General features: G+C 50.0%; 1 protein-coding gene across 2 annotated transcripts in view; it reads left to right on the top strand.

Annotated features, from left to right (window-relative positions):
- Nucleotides 1-16092, top strand: part of ARRDC1 (arrestin domain containing 1) — a 74282-nt gene extending 58190 nt beyond the window's left edge. For both annotated transcript variants that reach the window (XM_030535784.1, XM_030535786.1), the window contains 6 exons: nt 5715-5765; nt 7121-7275; nt 8455-8637; nt 9267-9443; nt 10131-10542; nt 15932-16092. In XM_030535784.1, the coding sequence (XP_030391644.1) occupies nt 5715-5765; nt 7121-7275; nt 8455-8637; nt 9267-9443; nt 10131-10542; nt 15932-15996 (1043 nt within the window). In that variant the 3' untranslated portion in view covers nt 15997-16092. The remainder of the gene's footprint in view (nt 1-5714; nt 5766-7120; nt 7276-8454; nt 8638-9266; nt 9444-10130; nt 10543-15931) is intronic.
- The last annotated feature ends 6607 nt before the right edge of the window (nt 16093-22699 follow it).

Below are 22699 nucleotides of genomic sequence, written 5' to 3' on the forward strand. Positions count from 1 at the left end.
CCCTTCCTCCAAGGATAGTGAACAAGGAATCTGGGAGGAATGGCATGACTGCTAAACACCCCACTCTCGCTGGGCTGAGAGGCAGCAAGCCAGTGCCATGGAATCCCTGCGCTGTGACAGCTGCATGATCTGCCAAGCAGGGTCCCCTGGAAGGTTCACAACCTCCTGAAGCTTCCTACCAAACCTGTGGCTTTGGGTACTGCAAAAAAAAAAACCCAACCTCACCCTGCAGCAACAAATGTCGTAACCCAGCTCCACCAACTGGGGCTTATGCTGTGGGGCTAAGAATAGCCGGGTAGATGTGGCTCGAGCTGGAGCCTGGGCTCTATGACCCATTCCCTGCACTGGGTTTCAGAGGCCAAGCGGGAATGGCTGCACTACTGCTGTTAGCCCCATAGCGTGAGCCTGAGTCAGCAGAGCCAGCCTGGAGCTTTGCTGCGCTGGCGGGGGAAGGGGTGTAGTGAAGATGCACCTTCAACTCCTTGCTTTGGAGCATAAACCCCACCTGCTTTCTCCCCAAACTGACATGGGGGGGAGGGAGGAGGAAAGGATAGCTCAGTGGTTTGAGCATTGGCGTGCTAAACCCAGGGATGCGAGTTCAATTCTTCAGGGGGCCATTGAGGGATCTGGAGCAAAAATCTGTCTGGGAATTGGTCCTGCTTTGAGCAGGGGATTGGACTAGATGACCTTGTGAGATCTCTTCCAACCCTGCTATTCTAGGATTTCAGTTGAGTGCTCCTGAAAATGCTGGACTGCAGTAGAGTCACTTCCAGCCGAGGCTTTACCTGCTCTGCTAACACACCCCCAGTTCTGCCTTGTAACACCTGCTGCTGTTGCAGCCCTGACCTTTGTCTGGCACCAGGGAGAGCTGCTGGTGCAGTGGCTTTTATTTCCCGTGAGCCAGTATCCACTAGGAACATCCACCTGCTTCTAGTGAGGGCACATCCTTCCAATCATCAGTGACCTGCAGCCTCTTACTGTTCCTGATGCCCACTCCACAGTGGTGAGAACTGTGGGCTCCATCTCCATTCAGCCAGGAGCCTGGGCTCATTCCTCTATGGTGGCTTAGCTGCTGATAGCCCGGCTTGAAGGCATGGATATGCGTTGCTCTTCCTGGGGATGTAAGTTGAAATCCTTCAGACACTCCAGTTTGCACCCCCACATACACATGCACTCAGCAGGGGGTCTCTTGGCGTAAAGTTGCCCTACCCTTGGCAGAAAGAGGGGGCTGTGCATGGGCAGGACAGAGTGAGGACAGGGTGGAGCAACTCTGACCTGGGTCACTGGTGAGCAGACCTGAACTGGGAAGATGCTGCTGGCTGCCTGCAGCCCCTCTCTGCTTGACAAAGCAGAGAGTCAGGAGCATGTTGCGTTCCACTGGCTTCGCGTTCAGTTTCTGGTGCAGCGTAATGACCAGGCCCTAGTCTTCATAGCCAGTAGCCAGGCCTTAATCCATCCGCCTCTAGGCAACTTCTGTCTCCAAAGGCTTACTTGACAGGATGCTGTGGTTGGCAGAGCCCAGGGTGGCATTCTGAGGGCTGGGGGCACTGGGGCAGGATGGCCCTGCTTACCTCACTGAGCCTACACCCTTGACTTTATCAAGCATGGTGCAAACCCACCCTCGAGCAATAACGAAGACTAGAGAGTGACCTGTTCTGTGCAGAGGGGCTGGAAAAGTAATGTCTGGCAACAGCACAAATAGTTTGTATTCAGTGAACCCTTGGAATGGGAGCATCACAAATGTCACTGGTACCTTAAGGCCCACCTGTCTTTCCTGAGGCAGGCTGAGATCCACCCATGCAAGCTCCCCTTCTCTCTGCTGCACTGATCACTTGCAAAAACTAGAACAAAAGGTGGCTCAGCAGCAGCAATGGGCATAACTGACTTCAAGATTCAGCACAGCCCTTGGAAGTGCAGCTGTCCTGAGGGGGGGGTTGGTCTGCATCCAGCCGGGACAGGAGCTAGCTAGCTAGCCTCCATCTTATGGGAGGGCACAAAACGCCAGACTTTCATTTTCTTCTCCCCCCCCCCCCCACACACTTTTTAATTGTTCTCATACATAGTCTTTGTGTGCAGCCACTGGAAACCCTGCTGGGCACAGGTGCCTCTCGGAGGAAGGCCACGTGTTGTCTCTTGTGTATCCTCTTTGGAAAGTTTACAGAATAGTAAAGCTAATAGTCTGATGCTGCAGCCCCACTTCAGCTGCGGGTGGCTGGAGCTGTGAAGCCAAGACACAGCAGTTTGCAGGTTTTGACTGTAGCAATCAATGCTTGATACAGAGTTTGGCATCTCCAAAGTGCTTTGCAAATAACTGATCCTTGCAACCACTCCAGTGTAGTAGGTGAATAATTACTCTGTTTACATGTAGGGAAACTGAGGCATGCAGGTGAAATAATTTGCCTGAGGCTTGGTGTGAGTTGATGGCAGAGCTGGGGATTGGCAATCAGGTTTCCTGTCACCCAGGTCTAGGCTTCAGCCACTCTATGTATGAGTTACGTTGGTAGAGCCGTAGTGGGTGGTGTGTAAGTGGTTTTTTTTTAAATAGCTTGAGTCCAGCAAGTTCATGGCATGATCTTTATGCTGGATTGGTCTGAACTTCCTGTAGCTGTGTGCCAGTGCTGGGCAAATAAAGGAAATGAGAAATCTACTCCACATGGACGACACCTCCTAATGTAATTCCCAGCAAGCAGCTTGAGTAAGCCTGCAACTGAAGAGTGGCTACAGAACACCACCTAGTGACTGGACTAGTTGTTAGACTTTAGCTGGCACCTGGGGGCGGGGAGGTGTTTTTTGGGAGTGGCGGGGGGAGAGGATTGAAACCAATCGTATAACAGCATGTCTAGATTCCTTTTCCTGTTCTAAAGGATAAGGTGCCTAGACGTTTGTTCAGTCATGAAGAGTTTGGGAGGAATTAAGATCTTAACACGTCACATTCTGTGTCTTTCCATTGACTATCAGAGAGGCTTGTTGGTTTCTGTATGTACCAAGTCCTGTGTGCAGCTGATTTCCTCCCCCCATCCCCTTGCACAGCCCTCACCACTCAGCTGCATGAATGAAAAACAGAATTCCTAGCAAAACTTGCAACTGGGCAGACCTTAATTGAAATGCCTCCAACTTTGGGGTGTGAATGAAATCTCTGTTTAGTGTTGTAACAGGGTGGCATGCCCTGGGGGTTCGCTGTCCCTGATCAAAGAAGCAGTAGTAAGGGGTGAGCTCAGGAACTTGTAGAGAGGGAGAAGGGCTCCTGCAAAAAGACCCTGAGACCAAGGGAGCTATGACCGAAAGGAAGTTCCTAGATGGGAGTTGAGCTAAGCAGGCTGGGGCCTAGAGGGCTGAACTCCAGCTAGGAAGATGGCCTGGGAGAACAGATGGACAGAAGAGCAGCTCTGGTCGTGAGAAGTCTGGAATCTTGTGCGGCGATGGTCTTTAGTTTGGGGGCCTGAGGACTGTTAAGAACCCTCTGTTAAACTGGCTCCAGACAGGAGTGGTGCTGACCTGGAGAGAAGTCCATGCGCAGTTCTGGTGTGGCCCTGAAGGGGTGGGAGAAACAGAAGCAGGTGTCAGCAGAGGCACCTCACTGCAAACAGGCATTCAGGAAGTTGCCAACCCTGTTACAGGATTCCATGCTGCAAAAAATGTCTCCCTGCAAATGGGGAAGAGAAACTCCATTGCTGTCTGTCTCTCTTTTCCCATCTGCCTTCATTAATCTGCTTAGTCTGCAGACAAATAGGGTCCTGCTGTTGTGCTAACAGAGTGACTGGCACCTGTCTTGTAGTCCATTTCTTGCATCAACAAACTAGCTCGCTCAGTTCTGGGTTTTGGCTCTGGTTTGCTGGTAGAAGTAACCTGCAGAACTTGCACAGCTTCAGTTAATAGGTAGCAGGTTCCTCTTGCTATGCTGCCAATTGAAAACATCAGGTGTACATGTAAACAACCATTCTGTAAAACCCTCTTCATTCTTGCTGTTTGTTGCTGGAGATTAAATAAGCGATACTGTTGTACTTACTATCTGCCTTTTAACTACAGCAGATGATAAGTTGATGAACTAGGCTGGAATCTAGAAGTGAGAACGGTGCACAGAGCATTGCAGTTGGCTTGTAAATGTAAAAGGTGGGATTTGCTAATTGCTTTAGCTGAGCCAAGCTAATCGTGGCCATTTGCTGCTTGTTTCTCCAGATTGCAAAGAAGTGCTCTCACGGTAGGTTACAATGACATTAAAGGGGTCCAAAGACATTTAACTAGAGTTGCTGCTTGGCCACTGTAGTTGGTTTGGAAAGGGGGCAGCACATGCTGAAGCAGAGGACTTGATCCCAAACAAAATGAAGTCTCTGGTGCAGAATCTAAATCCTTCTCCCAATGCCTGATCAAATCCAAGTGTCTTTAATACCTGTAACTGCTAAGGCAAAGCACCAGACCGGCAAGTCCCTCATGCCACGGTCTCTTGACTTCTGTTCCTATCTCAAAGGAGAGAAGGGGACCCAGGAGCCATAGGTTCTGGAACTAGGGGTGCTGAGGGGGCTGCCGCACACCCTGGCTTGAAGTGTTTTCCATTATATCCAGGGTGGTTCCATGGCTCTGCACCTCAGGGCTCTCTGCACCCCTGCTGGAGCCCATCCAGCTCTTTAGGTGAGGGCCTGGGGTGTAGGTGCCAGGCAGAAGGGAGGGAGGGGAGACTGCCTGCCATGCTGAAAGCACAAAGATCATGTCTAGGATCTGCAGTCTCTAGGCCTAATTATTTCATTATAGGCCTTGTTCACAGTATGATCCTTGCACTTGGCTGTGGTACAAATCCAGTCGACTGCACTGAAGTCTTTTCAAGCTGATATTGGTGAGATCTCAGCCATGTTTTTGAAAAATCCAGGGCCAAAACCGTAGGGTCCCAGAGTCTGAATCTGGACTCTGCCTTTAATCCTAACGGAGCTCAGTAGGGCCAAAGCTGGAACATTGCTAGGGTGACCAGACAGCAAATGTGAAAAATCGGGACAGGGGGTGGGGAGTAATAGGAGCCTATATAAGAGAGACCCAAAAATCAGGACTGTCCCTCTAAAATCAAGACATCTGGTCACCCTAAACATCGCTGATGAGCACCAGAGAATGCAAAGCAGCCTGGCTGAAGGGGGAGGAGTTTGGTCCCATCTAGGTGAATGGGCTCCTTGTGGGAGAGAGTAAGATTATACTGGCCTGACACCGCCAAACTTTTCCCCAAGTCCAGGACACCAGCGGAACATGCTGCACATCCTGGCCTTGTTCACATAATCTCCTTCCTGGGTCCCACACCAGTCACCTGTGGCCAGCCAGGAGCTATAGACCGTGCTCCTCTGACCGCTGCCCCAAGGACCATGCCCCGTATCTCCCCTGTTAGTGTTTAGACAGGCAAACGGGCAGACCTTGATTCAAACTCCTCCAGCCTTGAGGTGTGAATGAAATCTGTTTGGCGTTGTAACAGGGTGGCGTGCCCTGGGGGCTTGCTGTCCCTGATCAAAGAATAAGCAGTAAGGGGTAAGATCAGGGAATTGTAGAGAGGGAGAAGGGCCTATTGCGTGCAGAGTGTGAGAGGAAGGCTTTGTGGGGATGAGTCCTGTACACGTGCTCTCAGCTGGCAGTTTGTCTTCCGGGGGGAGCCTCGTGCTAATGCACTTAGATCCTGTTTCAGGCCACTAGTGTCCAGGATGCTTCCAGATTGTCTCACTTGCCTTTTGCTCGGTCTCTTGCAGGCGTTCTGACAGCTGGCGAGCACAGCTTTCCCTTCCAGTTCCTGCTGCCAGGTACGGTGGAGATACTGCTGACTGCTTGGGATGCTCTCTGGGGCTCAGGGTTGTGAAAACTTAATGACTAGAGAGACTCTTCTCTACTCTGGCTTATATGGTAAAAATCCCATGCTGGCCAAGTGGGGAAAGGACCTTTATTGTCAAGCCTCCAAGACCGTGCCTCTGCTGGGAGATGGGGTGATGATTCAGAGCTGGCTGGCTAATGTGATTTTCTTAAACGTGACTTTTGTACCTGTTGGAGACGCTGCTGGGAGCCCAGAGTCAGCCACAAACAGCTAGTGACTCTTGATGGCATTAAAGCGTGTCCGTGCCAGGTGCAAAGTCACATTTTAAGGTCGCGTCCGCCAATGTTTTCAAACCAGAGCTATTCTCCTGGACTAGTCCAGGCCTAAGAGCATATTAAGCATTGGCGAGTGCCAGCATTTAGACCATAGCCTCTATTAAAGTGAGGCCCTCAGGGCAGCCTCTCAATGCACAGCTGAAGTTGGTCTTAAATTGACACCGGCTCTTTAGAAGAGCAACTTTGAGTAAACTGGCCCTTTAAGGAATTATCCCTCTGGAGGTTTATGTCTCCATTAGAGAATCTAATCCTCGGGAGCTGTAGTACTGATGGGAGCCCTGACTTGTGTTTCAGCGGGCCAAATTCAGATCCCTACACCCCTGCTGGTGGTGGTGGTGATAGAAGCTGCGTTGTCATGCCTCTTGACCCCACTGCTGGCTCACCCAAAAAGGAACTATGCAGTTCTTCTTTGCCTAGTGCAGCTGAGGTTCTGGGAACCTCTCTGGTGCTTCTACAGCCATATTAACTAAACCACACGGTAGTGAAATAAGCTGGAAGCTGCTGGAGTCTGCCTGCATTAGCGACCCCCATCTCCTCACCAGAGCTGGTGGGAGCACCGGTGGGAACACTGAGTTGTAAACTTCTCCAGAGCAGAGTGGGAGGAAGATTGTCAGCTCCTTGGGGCAGGAACCGTCTTGGTTCACTGTTTTGTACAGCACCTAGCACTGTGAGGCCAGGTCAGTGACTGGAGCTCCTAGGCACTACCATAGTACAAATAAGGGGAGTTAGTGCTGTCCCTGCTTCTCCATACACCATGGCTGCATGGCACAGGTTGCCCCTACAGTAAAAAGGAGGCGACCATGATCCCAATGGACCAAATTTGGTTGCAGATTCTTCACGCACAGGCTCAAATGCACTTGGGAGACCCTAACTTCCAAATAGTTGCATGGTTCGGCCTCTTCTCTTGCTTTGAGCCACAGGAAAGTGTTTCAGGCTCGGTTGGTAAGGCCGAGCTCCCCTTTCAATGGCTTGAGGCGTTCTCTTCTGACTGCCTTCTCCCCTGTGAATCCAGCGTCAGCCCCCACATCATTTGAGGGCCCTTTTGGGAAGGTGGTTCATCAGGTCAAAGCCGTGATAGATACACCCCGATTCGCAAAGGACCACAAGTGCAACAAGGTCTTCTACATTCTCTGCCCGCTCAACCTGAATGACATCCCTGACATTGAGGTAAGAGAGCAGCAAGGGGGCGGGCAAGAGGCTCTCGCACCCTGGAGCGTTTCCCATTGGAAGAAAGGGGAAGCCAAGCGTTCCTCTCCCCTATCCAGTGTGCCCCTGCAAAGCCAGGGGAGTAACTCGAGCTTGGAGGAGAGGGTTGCTCATGGAGCGTGCTGCACGGGATGAGATGCAGTAGGGGTGAGCACGTTGTCACCCAAAGCACTGCAGGGCATCACTGGTCTGGGCCGGAAATCCATGGGCCTGTTTCCACTAGCACCAGTGGTGCAAGTAGTATTCATTTCTTGCCAGTATGCTGTCCCAGTTAAAGGGGGAGTGGGGGGCACATGACCTCCTTGTGTTGACCCCACCTCTCCCCTAGCCTGGGGCCCCTGATCTCCCCCTCCCTTCTCCATGATCCATCCCATGTTACCTGGGTGGGGAGGGGAGCGCTTCCAGTGGGTGGACACGGCACAGCTGCTGTGTGGGCTGCTAAGAGCAGAGGAACAATAGCTGGCTCACAGTCGCTCCTGCTTTGAGAATCGCCAGCAGAAGAGCTTCCTTGCCCCACTGGCTATCACAGTCACCTCCATGCGTGGGCTGCAGAGATCTGCATGAGAACCAGCCTTTTTCTAGGTGATCCCCTGGATGTAGGCCTTATCCTAAGGCTGGTTGTAATGACCTTTTGGGTCTAATGACACCATCTGGCTTTTGCCAGCCTGGAATCTTTCCTGATGAATAGATCCTGTTCTGGGGTGGTTGTGTCACTGCTGGTGTGAAAGAGGAATGCTCCAGGTCTGCACAGACTAGCCCTCCCTGGGCACTGGCCCTTGAGATCACCGTATAGCACGTACAGGACAGGCAGCTGCTTTATGTTCATTTACCTGTGGTCTGCACGGCCCTCTGGGGACCAGTGAAGTCTGCCCTATGCTGGAAGATGATCTGTGGGGTACAGTAGCTCATAGCATTGTATTTGTCCACATCTCCAACATGTGGACAAATACATCCATCCAGAGGCACTTGCAGCCTCATTCAAACTGCGGAGGATACAAAGGTTGTTGGAAGACCAGGTGTTTAGGATTTGGACGGGGGGGGGGGGGGGGAACAAACCCTCATTCCCTTTGACTGTTTTTTCTGAAAACTGCAAATTCCCTCTTGAGCTCCTGCGTCTGACCACCTGCTGTCCTCCCACAGCAACCCAACACCACGTCCATCACCAAGAAGTTCAACTACAAGCTGGTGAAGAGTGGAAACATCATCTTAACCGCCACCTCGGACCTCAAAGGGTATATTGTGGGGCAGGCAATCCAGCTGCGCACGGATATCGAGAACAAGTCTGGCCGGGACACTGGCACGGTGGTAGCCAGCCTCCTCCAGGTAAGAGTCCATTGGCAGAGTCTGGGACCGAGGCTGGGCTGGCTTGGATGGCGCCACATCCAGACAGGTGCTGAGAGCAGTGTCTCAAGACCTGCTTTCCCTGTTAAGTGCGGGGGGGGGGGGTCTGCTAAACTCTAAATCCTTGTGCATCTCCCTTCTCCTCCCACCACCACCTACTGAGCACCTGGGGGTTAGGTGGAAACCAAACCCTTAGAGGGGAAGCAGAATTAACTGACTTGTATGGTGGGAGGAGAGAAGCCCCTGTGAATGCAGTCCAAGTGTAACTCAGTGAGCGGGCAGAGGGCAGGTTACAGATCCTCACCCCTACTCTGCACCTGCTCCACGGAGTTTCTTGCAGCACCAGCTAGAGAGCTGTAGTTGTCCATGCTTTCAGCTCTGGAGTCCTTAATTTAATCTCCAGAGTGTCCACCAAGATGGTGACTGTCACATAATTGAAACAGGGCAGAAACTCCATGTTGCTGTCTGTCATGCCAGACCTCTGCTTACACTCACTCAGCAATGCTTAAGGGGTTTCTAGTTCTTTGCTCAGGGTTGCCATGCTGGAAGCCTAGTGAAATGGACCTTGTAGAGATCTTTCTGCTTAATCCCGTCTTCGCTCCTCTCTTTAGAAGGTTGCTTATAAATCCAAGCGCTGGATTTATGACTTGAGGACCATTGCGGAGGTGGAGGGCTCAGGGGTGAAGGCCTGGAAGCATGCGGAATGGAAGGAGCAGATCCTTGTCCCCGCGCTGCCGCAGTCTGTGCTGCACGGCTGCAGCCTCATACATGTTGATTACTATATCCAAGTAAGTACTGCCCTGCCCCTTGCTAACAGCAGAACATCTATGAATGCTTCCAATGGGCTGGGCCAGAGGAGCCAAAGTCCTTGGGGAGGATGGAGCCAGAGGATTTTGTCTGGGGGAAGCTCTCCAAACTACTGTGCTCCTGGGAGTCAACACCATCTGCTCTGGAGGAGACACCCATGCGGTAGACCTTGCCTGTTGGACTGCTCAGCAGATGTATGTCTGCAGCTCCCTGGGTTACAGAGCTCCAGTCTGCTTCCCAGTTTTTGGTGCAGGTGAATACTACACTCCCCACCCATAGATGCCCAGCTTTACGTAGCATTTTTCAGCAGCAAGCCTAACAGAGCACTCAACACTTCAGCAAGTCTGGGGTTAGCCGGGTAGAGATAGGAATTAAGGTGATGTTTCTGGCCAAGCTTTCAGCAGAGCTCTGTGCGTGGGATCCTGAGTACTTGGAAATCTGGCCCTGAGCTCTCAGAAGGCACCAAACAAGATCATGTGGGTTCTCCAGTGCGAGACTGGGGACCTCCCAGAAACTCTCTCCTCCTCTGGTACATTTGGGCCTAGAGCTGTAGCTGTGTCGTTAATCTCTGCTCAGTGGCTGGAACTGCCTGTGTTTGGAGCAACTGGTCCTTTGGCAGAACCTGGATTGACCGACTTGGATGCCTCTTGTTTTCCCCCTCTCCCCAGGTTTCCCTGAAGTTGCCAGAGGTTTCAGTCACTCTGCCTATTTACATTGGCAACATCGCTGTGAACCGGGTTCCTCTGACCCCAGCGAGGTCTCTCCAGCACATTCCGTCCGTTGTGGTCCCGTCCGCCCCACCAGAAGAGGAGGAAGCTGCTAGTGGCTATCACCCAATGGACAACGTTTCAATCCCCACCAAAAGCCATTCCCAAATTCAGGCATTCAGCTACGCTCCAGGACTAAGCTTCCAGGACCTAAGGCTGGACTCAGACCAGACTGCCTCCCCAAACCACCCCACGCTTTGCTTGGCGACAGGAGCGACGGTCCCTTACTATGCTGAGGGATCAGTGGTTCCAGTTCCTACTGCCAGCTCTCTCATCTTGCCACCGGAGTACAGCACGTGGGGTTACCCCTATGGTGAGCGCTCCCTCCCAGAGCTCTAAAAGAGCCACTGTCTCGGTTCTCAGGAGAAATTAATCTAGCGGCTGTTGGGAGTATAGAATTGTCCTTTATCCCTCTGCTTCCAGAGCAGTGGCTGAACCCCTGCCATGTGGTGTAGTGGTTCTTTCCATGGCCGCTGAGCCAGGCCAAGACCTGGGGAGAGCCATGTAGGAGGAGACAAGGCCACATGGCCAGTCAGGAAAACAACAGGGTCTCTGTGTCCAGTAGCCTCTGTAAAGAATCCCACCCCCCTTATAGCCATGACAGTCATGTCACATGTCTACGATGAGTGACGCTACCTACCCACAGCCAACATTTATCTTGGAGATAGCTGTGGAAGTGGAGAAGATCTTTGTAAAAGATGATGGTATTGATCCAACAGGATGGTGTAAATGTCTGGGCCCGTGCTGATGCTGTTGGCAACAGAGCTGGAGAAGCTACTTTAACGGGAGTTTTTTTCCTTTGATGTGAATGGGCATTAGGTCTGGTTCAGAGGGGAAGTTCTATGAGATGGTCCAGCATATAAGAATTTGGGAACTCCTTTATACATGAGGAGAAAATCCATGAAACCCTGCCTATCCCAGAACTGTCCATACAGGGTCTGTGAGAGAACAGACTTAGACCAAACCAATATCCTAAGGCAATAACACCCTTCGTGCCCAGGATAAAAACTGAGGCACTAGGCAGCATCTTGGCTGTGAAACTGACCCAAGCTGTTTCTCTGAGGCCAAACATCCACAAACAAGGGATGGATTAATTGCAAGGGGAGTGGGAGGATGCTGATTGACTGGGATGGGGAGGGGGTGAGATCTAGGAGTACTAACCTAATCGCGGCACAGGTAAGCAAAACCGTGATTACTACTTCGAAGACTGGTCCCTATGTGTATTGCACACATGCCATGCACCTGAGACTGGAGATTTCTAGCCAATAGTATCTGTTGGTCGGTCCGATCCTGCGCAGATGCCCTCCTTGTGCTCCAAACTGAGGGAATAAGAGTTGGTGCAGATGGAAACCTCTCTGGTTCCTTCTTACCACCCCATTGCCTGAGTTTGGAATCTTAGATACCCCTGTGTTTTTGTCTTTCTTTCTTCAGAACCTGTAAATATGCTGTACGCAGTCTTGGGTGTTCATTTTGTCTTTTAGTAGTAAGTTTAGCTTAGCTGAAGAACTGGATCTCTATCCCCGTTCCTTCTCTTTGAGCCTCAAACAACGGTGCTGCCTTTGTGAGGAGGGAGATCTCCATCTGAGGAAACACCCTTACAGAGGTGGTTGAGACCTCAGTCAGGTACAGGCCAGGGAGACTCCTTCTACCCTCCCCCACACACCGTACATCGGCTTCCACCAACAAGCAACGTCCCTCCAAGCAAAAGCTCCAGAGCTGCAAAACCCAAATCATCAGCTAGGGCTGCTCATGAGAGTAAGGGGTGCACTCCTAAGTACAAGGACAGATGTCGTCCTTCCAGGTCTGTTCCCTAAAGAAGGAATCCCTCCCTGACTCGATCTAAGTCAAGTGAATCTTTGGGCCCAGATCCTAAGCTGGCTAAAGCCTTGAACTCTCTGATCATGAGGATAAGGCGTGAAGATGAAAGGATTTGCCAGTACTGACGACGTCTCCAGTTGATAAGCCTAAGGATCAGCACACCAAGACCATCTGAGTTCCCAGTTAAACTCTTTGGCGGTACCAACCAATTCCTGGACTAGGGACATGCCAGATCTGCTAGTCTCAAGTATAGGAATACCTCATCCTTCAAAGACAGACAAAACTTACACCTCCCTGTAGAGCAGTGGTCTCCAACCTTTTCACACCCAAGATCACTTTTGAATTTAAGGGCAAGCCAGGATTTACCCCACCCTCACTCACTTTCACTGGGCTGGGGCCAAGGGCTTCACAGTGTGGGAAGGGGCTCTGGGCTGAGCCTGGGGCAGGGGGTTGGGGTGCAGGAGGGGGTGAGGGGTGCAATCTCTGGGATGGAGTTTGGGTGCAGGAGGGGGCTCTGGGCTGGGGCAGTGTGAGGTGCAGGAGGGGGTTTGGGGTGCTAGCTAAGGGCTGGGGATTAGGGTGCAGTCTCCTGCCAGGCAGCACTCCCGGAAGGGGCCAACATGCCCCTCCAGCTTCTGGCGGCAGGTGGGGGCATGTAGCTCTGTGTGCTGCCCCTCTGTAAGATCCATCTCAGCAGCTCCCATTGGCAACAGCTCCCTGTTCCTGGCCAGTGGGGCTGCTTTGGCTGCTTCTGGGACCAGCATGGGGCTGGGGCAGGCAGGGAGGCTGCCTTAGCAGCAGCCCCATTACACCACCAGAGATCCTCTAGGATTGACTGGGTGGTGACGACTACTGTAGTATATATCTTCACCCTCCCCGTCTTTCAGGTCTTGAGACATTTTGACACTGGAGGAGGAAACCTTGAGGAAATGGAGATGCTCCCGTCCAGAGGCAGGAGCTTTACCCCCACCAGTGCAGATGACTGCTGGTTGAACAGGAACTAGCTTTCTCTCTAGGTGGGTTGGAAGCTCTAGATGAACCATCATCCCCACATATGGAGGGGAGTTCAGACAGACTCAAGGATCTGGAGTCCATCCTCCCCCAAAGATACATACCGTCAGTCCCTTGGATAGTTGTGATTCCTTGGGATCCCCCACAACTGGTCAGCCCTTCATATTGGACCTTTTGAGGTCTATGGGAACCCTACTTATGGATGGCTCCAGGGTGTCTAGAGTCCCACTGACCCTCTTCTACACTACACAATGGAGCTGGTTGGTGGAGAAGAAATTCAAGCTGGATCTGGAAGTACCAATGCGTGTTTCTCGCCTTCACCAAATGATGCAATTTGCCCCTGGTTCCCTATGCATGATGGCCATAGGCAATATCAGGAGCTCCTGCAGAGAGTGGTGAATGAACTCCAGGTTTCACTTGATGTCCAAGATGCTCAGCACATGCTCTTACATCTTGCAGCTTTCTGCTTCCTGTCAAGTAGCCCTCCCAGTAAATGAGGGCATTATGGAACCAGCCAGGGTAGGCATTCTCTAGCCACCTGTGCACTGCCCCAAAAAGGGCAAAAGGTGAGATTTTTGTACCAGTCAAGGAGTGGAGTTCCTTTTCACACATTCAGCAATTAACTTCCTGGTGGTACAAGCAGCTTCCGGGAGATCTAGGCTGCAGCGTTCTAAAGCAGCACCTGTGGACAAGGGCTCTACATGGCGTGACCTTCTAGGGAGGAAGGTATTATCTTCTACCAGCCTTCTGTTTCATATTGCTAACTACCCGGCTCTGTTGGCAGAATGACTTCAACAGTTACTGGGTGTTTGTCCCTGAAGTCCAAAATCTTCCTCAAGAAGACAGGGCCCAATTTTGAGACTTCATGGAGGATGGCAAATTGGTGGCAAAAGCATCTCTTCAAGTTGCCATGGATGCTGCTGACATGGCATCTAGTGGGATGGAGACAGGAATACTCCTGAGGCATGAGTCTTGGCTACACTCCTCTGGGTTTCCCCAGGAGGTTCAGAATGTCCTATATTACACTCAGTGGGCAAGTTCTCTATCTAGTGTGAAGTCTAGGTCTCTACAAACACTGAAGGACTCTAGGACAATCCTCTGCTCCCCAGGCATTTACACCCCTGCCCCAAAGAGAGAGCACAAGTGCTTGAGCTAAATCTGCCGCCTCCTCCACCCAGCACTCTTTCGAACCACCATGCAAATGTCGGAGGATACAAAGACGTAGGTATTTATCTCCCTGTGCTACAACTGCAAATATTCCAGCACATCCACCCCCCAGGGATTACTTTTGATGGAATGATCAAGAACCTCCTACCCCTACTGATGCCATCCACTTCTGCCCCCTGAGCATTTGGTGGCCCCCTCATCCTCTTTGCCCACAACTGGGTGGTAATCACAACAGACAAGTGGGTATTAGAAATCATCCACTGCGGCTACTCTGTAGAAAACCTCTCCCTTTCCTGTTCCTCTTTGGGGACCACTCAGGAGGAGATTCTTCATCCAATAAGGGGCTATAGAACAAGTGCAACCTCTGTACCAAGGGAGAGGTTTCTACTCCCCATATTCCATCGGTCCCAAGAAAAATGGAGGATGGAGACCTGTTCTCCACCTTCAGCCATTACATGTTTGTATTGGCAAATCAAAATGCCAGCTAGTTAACCTGGCATAAATAATCCTCTTCCTGGTGGAGGGAATGTGGTTCACAGCTCTTGGCATGAAAGACTCTTGTGATCATTTTGGACAATAACCTGGAGCTCCATTCATAGTTTTGTGAAACATTAGGCATTTGTCCAGGCCTTGTCTGCAGATGGAGCAGGGCCAGCCATATTAAACCTCTATACCAGCTGCATCCTTGCACCCCTACGCATGCACACCTGATTCAAACACAGTTTACCAATGACCCCTGTGTGGAATACACCTAGGAATGCACACTTTAAGAAATAATGGAGGCTACTTGCCTGTTACTAGAGGGACCACACATCTCAAAGAACCTATTAGTATTGCACTACCACCCTCCTTCCCCTCTGCTGTGCATTATATCTGACTGGCAGAAATAAAGGAGTGGGGGAGGTGTTTGGTCTGCACCTTCTCTTATCCCCTGGGTTCAGAGCAGGAGGAAAACTGCAGTCAGACCAATGGATGTGCTCGCTAGAATTCTCTTCTCTCTGGCACACAGTGTGCTTCTGTACGCACATGTCAAACACAGATAGGAACCACCTGTAAAACTGAGTATGTTCCCACTTGTATAACTGAGTGTTAATCCCTACCAGACCAGGGAGTTGTGAAGCTCAACATTTAAAGAGCTCCGAAGGACTGTGTACGTGCCTGTGTTGGTGACTGTCTACCTAATTGAAAGTACTTTCTCTTGCATGAACAGACACATTCTAGGGGTAAGAGTCTTTCAGTAGCTGCAGACTGTTCTTTACAGCCTCACAAGTGACCAGATCATGTACTTCCAGGTCAGATGGCAGGGCTGGGGGCTGCATCTCCGGTGTTCTCTGGTCCACAGGGTCATTCCTGGCTTCTCTGTCCTCCCATTCTGCTCCTGTCAGGGCATGAACTGCAGCTTGTCCACAAAGACACTCAGACACCCACGAAAACTCATGCTCCAAAACGTCTTAGTCTATAAGGTGCCACAGGATTCTTTGCTGCTTTTACAGATCCAGACTAACACGGCGACCCCTCTGATACTCAGTTGTGCGTCTCTTTATGGGCTCTAATTCTGTAAAGTTGGAGATGATGATTTTTTTGCCATTAGCTTCAGTGGGATTTGGATCTGGCTCTAGCTGGAGGAGCAGAGTGGTGGGGAGGAAACCTTCAAAGTAAGCTGTACAATCTGACTCCTAAACTCTTTTTTGTTCTCTCCCCTATAGAAGCCCCTCCTTCCTATGAACAAAGCTGCAGCAGCGCCAACTCCAGCCTCAGCAATGGCAACTAGACCCGTGCTTGGAATCCTGCCAGTGCTGGCCCCGAGGCACCATGGCCCCTCATCTGCTGCCAAGTCTGGTACCACGCAAAGCATCTTCCACTTGGGGCCACCGGCTACTCCTGGGCTGAGATTTTTATGTCCTTTTTAAAAGAAATCGAGTGGTGAGAAGCAGTGTGGGGCATGGTGTGTGTGTATGTATGGTGGAGAGGGGGAAGGGAATTGTACAGCCCCCTCACACCTGCTCTCCTGACGCAGCAGGGCGGAGACGTTGCCTGCCCTCGGGACACCTTGCACAATGGTCTGTGTTCCTGTACTGTAATCCAACACTTTATTTACTGCTTTATTATTGAAGCACCTGTGATGCCTTATGGAAAATGCTACTGAATTGTTGTCTCTACTGTCTGCAATAGCGGGCTAGTGTGGATTCTTTTGATATTTCATGTGGTGGGTTTTTTGAGTGCTGTTTCTAATCGGGACTGGACTCAGCAGCCTTAGTCAGCCTTCCACAAGGGCCTTTGGTGTAGCTGACTTCCTCAAAGCCCTTCCTACCTGCTCTGTACCCCCACTTTACACCAAATCAATAACAGAAGATCTCCAGAAGGTACTGGCACAGCAGTGATGGGGTAAAAAGGGCCTACAGGCCAGGTTCTCTGCAGTACAATGCTGCTAAGCGACTGGCCAGCTTCCAACAGCTGAAAGCTAAAACTTTGCCAGCACATGACAAGGGGGCCTGTTATCGCCAGGGCCATGACCTAGGCCCTCACCAGTAACCCTAGCAGGGTTCATAGTGGGGACAGCCCCTGCCGGTGAGGGGGAAGGGGACTGTGCTATACAATTCAATACCTTTTTCATGGCACTTTTAAAGCCAGTCTCTAGAGGTCTCCTGTAGGAATAGAATTGTCTAGGAAAAACCTTATAGGATTGTCTGAGCACCACCTGCAGTACCCTACTGGCTTCATCCCTTTTAAATGCTTTAGGACTCTAGTATAAAGGGGATAAGCTCTGCCATGCCAGTCAAATCAGCTGGAGGGCATAACCTCTTCGTTCCCACTCTCTACTGCTGTCAGCCAGCTGGAAACTGACAATCATGCTTCAAACTTGTCTAACACTACCTCTGAACTCTCCCAAGGCGTCTGATGGAGAAGCCGTGTCCTTTGAAACAACCCTATACCACAAAATGCTGTCCCAAAGAGCCTTGCTGTGCAGCCGCTGGGAGTGCCAGGAAGGCCCCTTGGACTGTGGCCTGCTCCTGTTTCTCACCACACCAAAGCTGGCTGCAGCTTGCCCCACAAGCTTGTACTGTCCTGGGGAAAAGGCTGATTTGCCACTGGAGTAGGGTTCCCTGGCTCATAAGGAAAACTAGCTTTACAAGCTGCAGTGCAAAACCAAACCAAATGCGCATGCTCCAGGGGCAGAGGTTAGTGGCATTTAGGGGCAACTTTTTTTCCAATAGGGGGCCTCTGCCCTCCTTTTTTTGAGGGTGCCCATCTTGACTACTTACCAGTGTGATGTCAGAAATGCTGATGACCTACAGTGGCATTTGACGTTGACGGGAGCTGCAGTCATTTTTCACCTGTGAGAGCTGAACCCAAGATAAGGGGTCTCAAGCTGTGCACCCAATAGCAGAAGCCAATTCTTGAGAGCCAAAACCTTTCTATCACCCCTGCTTCCACCTGCCTCTACCTAACCCAGGGCTGGCTGCTGTGGGACAGCACTCACTTTTCTGTGCAAATGTCATTAATTGTGCGGAACTGCTTTGGGGGAAGGGAGGATGGGGAAATAACCATTCCCTAGCAGCGCTGGCACTGTTGGTCAGTCTCTCTCTGCACCGATAGTTATAAAATGATTGTCCAGGTCTATAAAGATATGAAATACAAACTTGTTTTTAATGACTGAATTCATAACCAATAAAATTTTAATGCTGTATTTAATAAATTATTCTGAGAAAAATGGAGTGATTCTTGCAAAATGATCATTTCTGTATGTACACATGGCCTAGAACTCTGCACGTGTGATTTGGGATCACAGGGGATTAGGGTGACCAGATGTCCTGATTTGGGGGTCTTTTTCTTATATAGGCTCCTTTTACCCTCCCCTCCCCCCCATCCTGATTTTTCACACTTGCTGTCTGGTCACCCTACAGGGGATGTGCATGGCCCTTTAATGGCTGGGTGGGAGGTGCTTTCCTAGGAGTGGTTCTGTGCTTCCAGCAAGGGTCTGATGTTTGCAGACACAGCTATTCATTCTGTAGCCTAACAATTTTGAGATGGGGGAGCGGGTATGTGTCTTAATGGCTAAATCACGTTTCCTAGTCACTAGTGAATTGCCTGCCCTCAAGCTACCTTATAATATAAGGTATATTATATATTTTTAAAAAAGAGTCTGATCCTCAGATGCTGGGTTTCCTCAACTCCCATTGGCTTGGATCAGCTTGGGTGGGGGCGGGGGAGTAGCTGCTAGATTTAGTTCACTATGTCTATTATGTGCACTGCTGTGCTGAGAATGTACAGTTCATCAAAATGGCCAGCAGGTGTTGTTTGATCCCTGGTGTAGTCAGAGCTCTCTGCAATTTAGTGTGGAGGCTCAACACAGGTTAGGGAATTAGAGGAGGAAAATCATCTCCAGGAAATGGAATAGCCATGACTTGGGAGAAAAGGTTGGAGCCTAATCAGTTCTAGGGACAACACTCCTAGAAAATATATTTGGGGAGTGGGAGGAGAAAACATTGGTTGTAAACCAGCTGCAGCCCTCCAGCTGCATCATCTTGTGCCAGGTGCTGTACAAACAAGATCATGGAAAAACCTATTGACTTGAATGGGTTTTGGATTAACCAGAGTTTTGGCCATGCCCCAGGTCTCTCTCTAGCTATGGGTTTGGAAGAAGGCAGTATGAGCTGCCTCTGGACTTAGAACCAAAGCACTGGGCAAATTCCTGTGCAGCAGGACTGTGTTTTCTGAACAGACGAATCCAGTGTGAGTCCCAGGGGAATATTTCCTTATTCAGGGGGAATACGTGAAGCGAAAGGGCTGCTGTGACCCAAGATGACAACAGTGTGCTGCATATATGTGGGTGTGCTGCTTTGCTCACTGGGCTGGTGGCTATGTTGGCAGAGCTGTTTGCAGCTGGTGAGCTAAATGCCATGCTCTGGAACTCCCATACACCCCCTGTGTGCTCAGTGGGGTTGAAATGTCATGGGGGTGACAGAGCAGAGTCTGAGATGGCCCTTGTGGGAGGAAAAGCAGGCTGGGGCTGGGGGAGGATAGCTGTTTCCCTACACAGAGGAGTAGTGAAGAGCTTCCTTGCTCTGTTCCCCTCTCTTTGGCCACAGAGGGAAAGGGAGGTTCTCTCTACCAGCTCCTTTGCTGGTGCTCAATGGGCTCTTCCTGTGTCGGTGGCGCCTCCTGCCTCTAGCTGAACCGTGAGATTGAACTGTGGCACCAGGGCCCCTGCAGAATTGAGCCCTCCTGCTTACTCAGCCAGCACTTGTCCTTCTAGTTTTCCCTTTTAAATAATGCCTGTGCCTTCTACCTGTGACATCCGGCATAGGCTTCCAGCCACACCAGATGCAAGGGGCCTGCTTTGCCCTAGTCAGCACATCTTGCTTGGGCCTTCGTCTCACTTGGCTTCTCCCATGTGCTGGAGCTTGCTCACCCCAACTAGGTCCTCTAGCATGTTGTGTTGGTTTAAAAGCCCCGTTGCTTTAAATGTGTGTCTACTTTCCCAGTAAGGAGCAGATGAACATGCTGCAGGTGGCGTCCCCTTGCTGAGCGGCATCTCCACGCACCCGCTGCACTGGGGGAGGGGGGGTGCTGCGGAATCTGATCTCTGATGGCTGCTGCCAGGAAAATCCGACGCCTCTTGATGCATCGTTATGGGAGCCTTTACTCTGCTGGGTGCCCCGGTTGAGCAGCAGCAAGCTGACTATCAAAGAATTGGCAGGTAACCTGGGTGAGACTCCCCTTGCGTGTTCCCAAGGAGGGGCACTTGCTCCTGGGGTAGGCTATTTGCTGCTCCAGTTTATAACTGCTTAGGGCCTAGTCCTGTTCCACTGGAGCTAGGGTTGCCAACTTTGGTTGAATGAATTCCTGGAGGTTTCATTACATGACATTCTCTTTAATCAAAGTTTAATCTTTGATTCCTGAAGGCTCCTGGATAATCCTGGAGGGTTGGCAACCCTAACTGGAGCCCGCTAGCAAAGCTGCTATTGAAATCACTGGGAGCCAGTTTGGATCATAAGTTTCCCCTGGATGACACCCTAACCTAGTGTAGCATTTTCTAAAGCAGCATCAAGGTTCATAGGAATTGCCAGACTGGATCATGGTACATTCAGTCCAATATTTTTGTCTCTCAAGAGATGCTCCAGAAGAAGGTGCAAGATACCCTGCAGCCCACATGTGTGGGATAACCCTGACCCCAGGGGAAGCATTCTCCTGACTCCCAACAGAGTTGGCTCCCTTTCAAGGTTCTTGTTTGTTTAATCTTTACTGTTAGAACTCTGGGCGTGTTTGAACAACGAGAATATCCAGTCTCCAATCCTACTATAGTCATAGTTGCAATATCCTGTGGCAGTGAGTTCCACAGGGTAAATAGACTTTTTCCACACAAATGCCCATTTCCTTTTATCCATTTTGAATTCATTCTTCAGTTTGTTTTGTGGAAAGGGTGAACGGAAGATCTACCGCTTCTATCCCATTTGTTAGTTTGTTACTTTTATCTTGTACCCTTTTATTTGTCTCCTTTCTAATCAGTCCCAATCCTTTCAATAGCTTTCCATTCTGGCTTTATCCAGGCCCTTGGTCATCTTCCGTTCCAGTCTCTGAACTCCATAAATGAGCCGGTGAAAGATTGTTCCTTGCCCATTGCTGTTTCTGGACAGAGAATGGCACCCTAGTGCATTGTGATTCATTTAAATTCCTAGAGCAAACTTCTTAAGTAACCGTTCTATTTTAAACGGAGGGTAGGAGCATAGTGATTTTTTTCCTGCAAGCTAATTGTTTCTATATTGAGCATTTATTGGAGAATACCAAAAATAGCTCATCTGTCCTTTCTTTTATTTGCTGCCTCCTTTGTCTTTTTTTTGTTTTGTTTGTTCTTGTCCTGCCATCCAATTGTGGAGTCTCCATCCTTCCAGCCCTTTCAAGGTTGTGTGTTCTGCTAAACGCTGTTTTGGCACCTGTCACTTCCCTCTGTGTGTGAGGGACACATCTGGGGGGAGAGGAGGGAAGGGAAGATGTCCTCATCTCACAGATCAGTTTTCTCCTCCTTAATTGAGCAATTTTGGTTATTCAGCATGTGCATGCTTCCAAATGTATTTAGAACGGCCCTGCTTTCCGCCTCTCCCCTTTGTGTGGTCAAACTGTAATCTTGCTTGCTTGACGGGGGTTGGATTTTTAACCTTATCTCTTCATCTTAAGCTATTAGGGAATCAGTGCACTCAAATAATCTGATCTTTTCCCCTTTAATTTGGGGGTGTGTGGATTTTGCTTCTCCTGCTCCCTCTGCCCCATACTCTTTATTTCTTGGCACTGCATTTTAAAAATGCTTTTTATTGTACTGAACTTTCAGTAGTTTTGTAAATTTAAATATACTCTGCTAGTGACTGGGAAGAGGGGAAGATCCCTGAACCTCCAGAATCACCTAAAATATATGGGGTGTTTTTAAGGGGCTGTATTTTAAAATACCTCTCTGTTAGGATGGAGAAAATGTTGGAATTGCCCTCCCCAATCTCCCCTCAAAAATCTAGTAGAAACACTCCTGGGTCCTTTGTTACAGCAATTCTCATGGTTTTAATGCTTCAGTGACCCTTTTTTACCCTTTTTTGGATTCTGTATGACAGAATTTCTGATGGTTCTGTACTGCTTTGCACTCTGGCACATTTATGTGGGTTTTTAATAAATAAATAAATAAATGAACAGAGTTTCACACAGCCACTACAGCATTTTTGTCCTGGGTTTTTAAACTAACAAATGTAAATATTGTTCCAATTCTAGGTGTAAATAAAATTCTTGGTTTTTGTAAGATTGTGTGTTGGCTCAAGGCCAATGTGCCCACTGAGTTTCCCATCTGCCAGCGGAGGTACGGTGGTGGTTTGTGCGCCATATGTAAAATGTTATAGAACCATGGTGCAAATTCCGATACGCTCCATTGGGATCCCTCAAGTGGGGTCTGCTGCTTGCTACAGAAGACCCACTAGCACCAATAACAGGTTGACCTGCTCCACTGTCTATCTTACAACTCGAGCTAATTGGAATGGGAGAATCTGGAGGCTGGCGGGGGAGGTGGGAAATTGAGCTGACCTGAAATGCCTTGGGTTGATTTTTTTTTCTTTATAATTTTTCCATTTTTGATTTGACAGAATTTTCAGGGGGAAAAAAATGGTTTCAGTTTCTCTCAAAGCAGACTTTGTCTGAAGGTACAGCCAATGGACTGGATATTAAATGTCCAGCACCAGTGTTGGTCTAGCTACTGATCTTACTTTGCCTGTCACTCGAGCTATTGGAGAGTTACTAACCTAGCCCTGGGCCTGGTTGCCAGGGTCTGGCATAGTTGCTTCACTTCAGCTTCCACAACAGTCAAAAACATGTTCTTCTATGTGAGCGGCATGGTCCAGTGCATAGGGCTTAGATCATGACTGGGGCATGGGCTGTCATGCCTAGTGATCAGAGCAGCGGGCAGTTAGAGACCAGGAACAGCACAGAGGGTCAAAGCCAGA

Source organism: Gopherus evgoodei, chromosome 16 (genome assembly GCF_007399415.2).
Source record: "Gopherus evgoodei ecotype Sinaloan lineage chromosome 16, rGopEvg1_v1.p, whole genome shotgun sequence".
In the NCBI taxonomy this organism is placed as follows: Eukaryota; Metazoa; Chordata; order Testudines; family Testudinidae; genus Gopherus; species Gopherus evgoodei.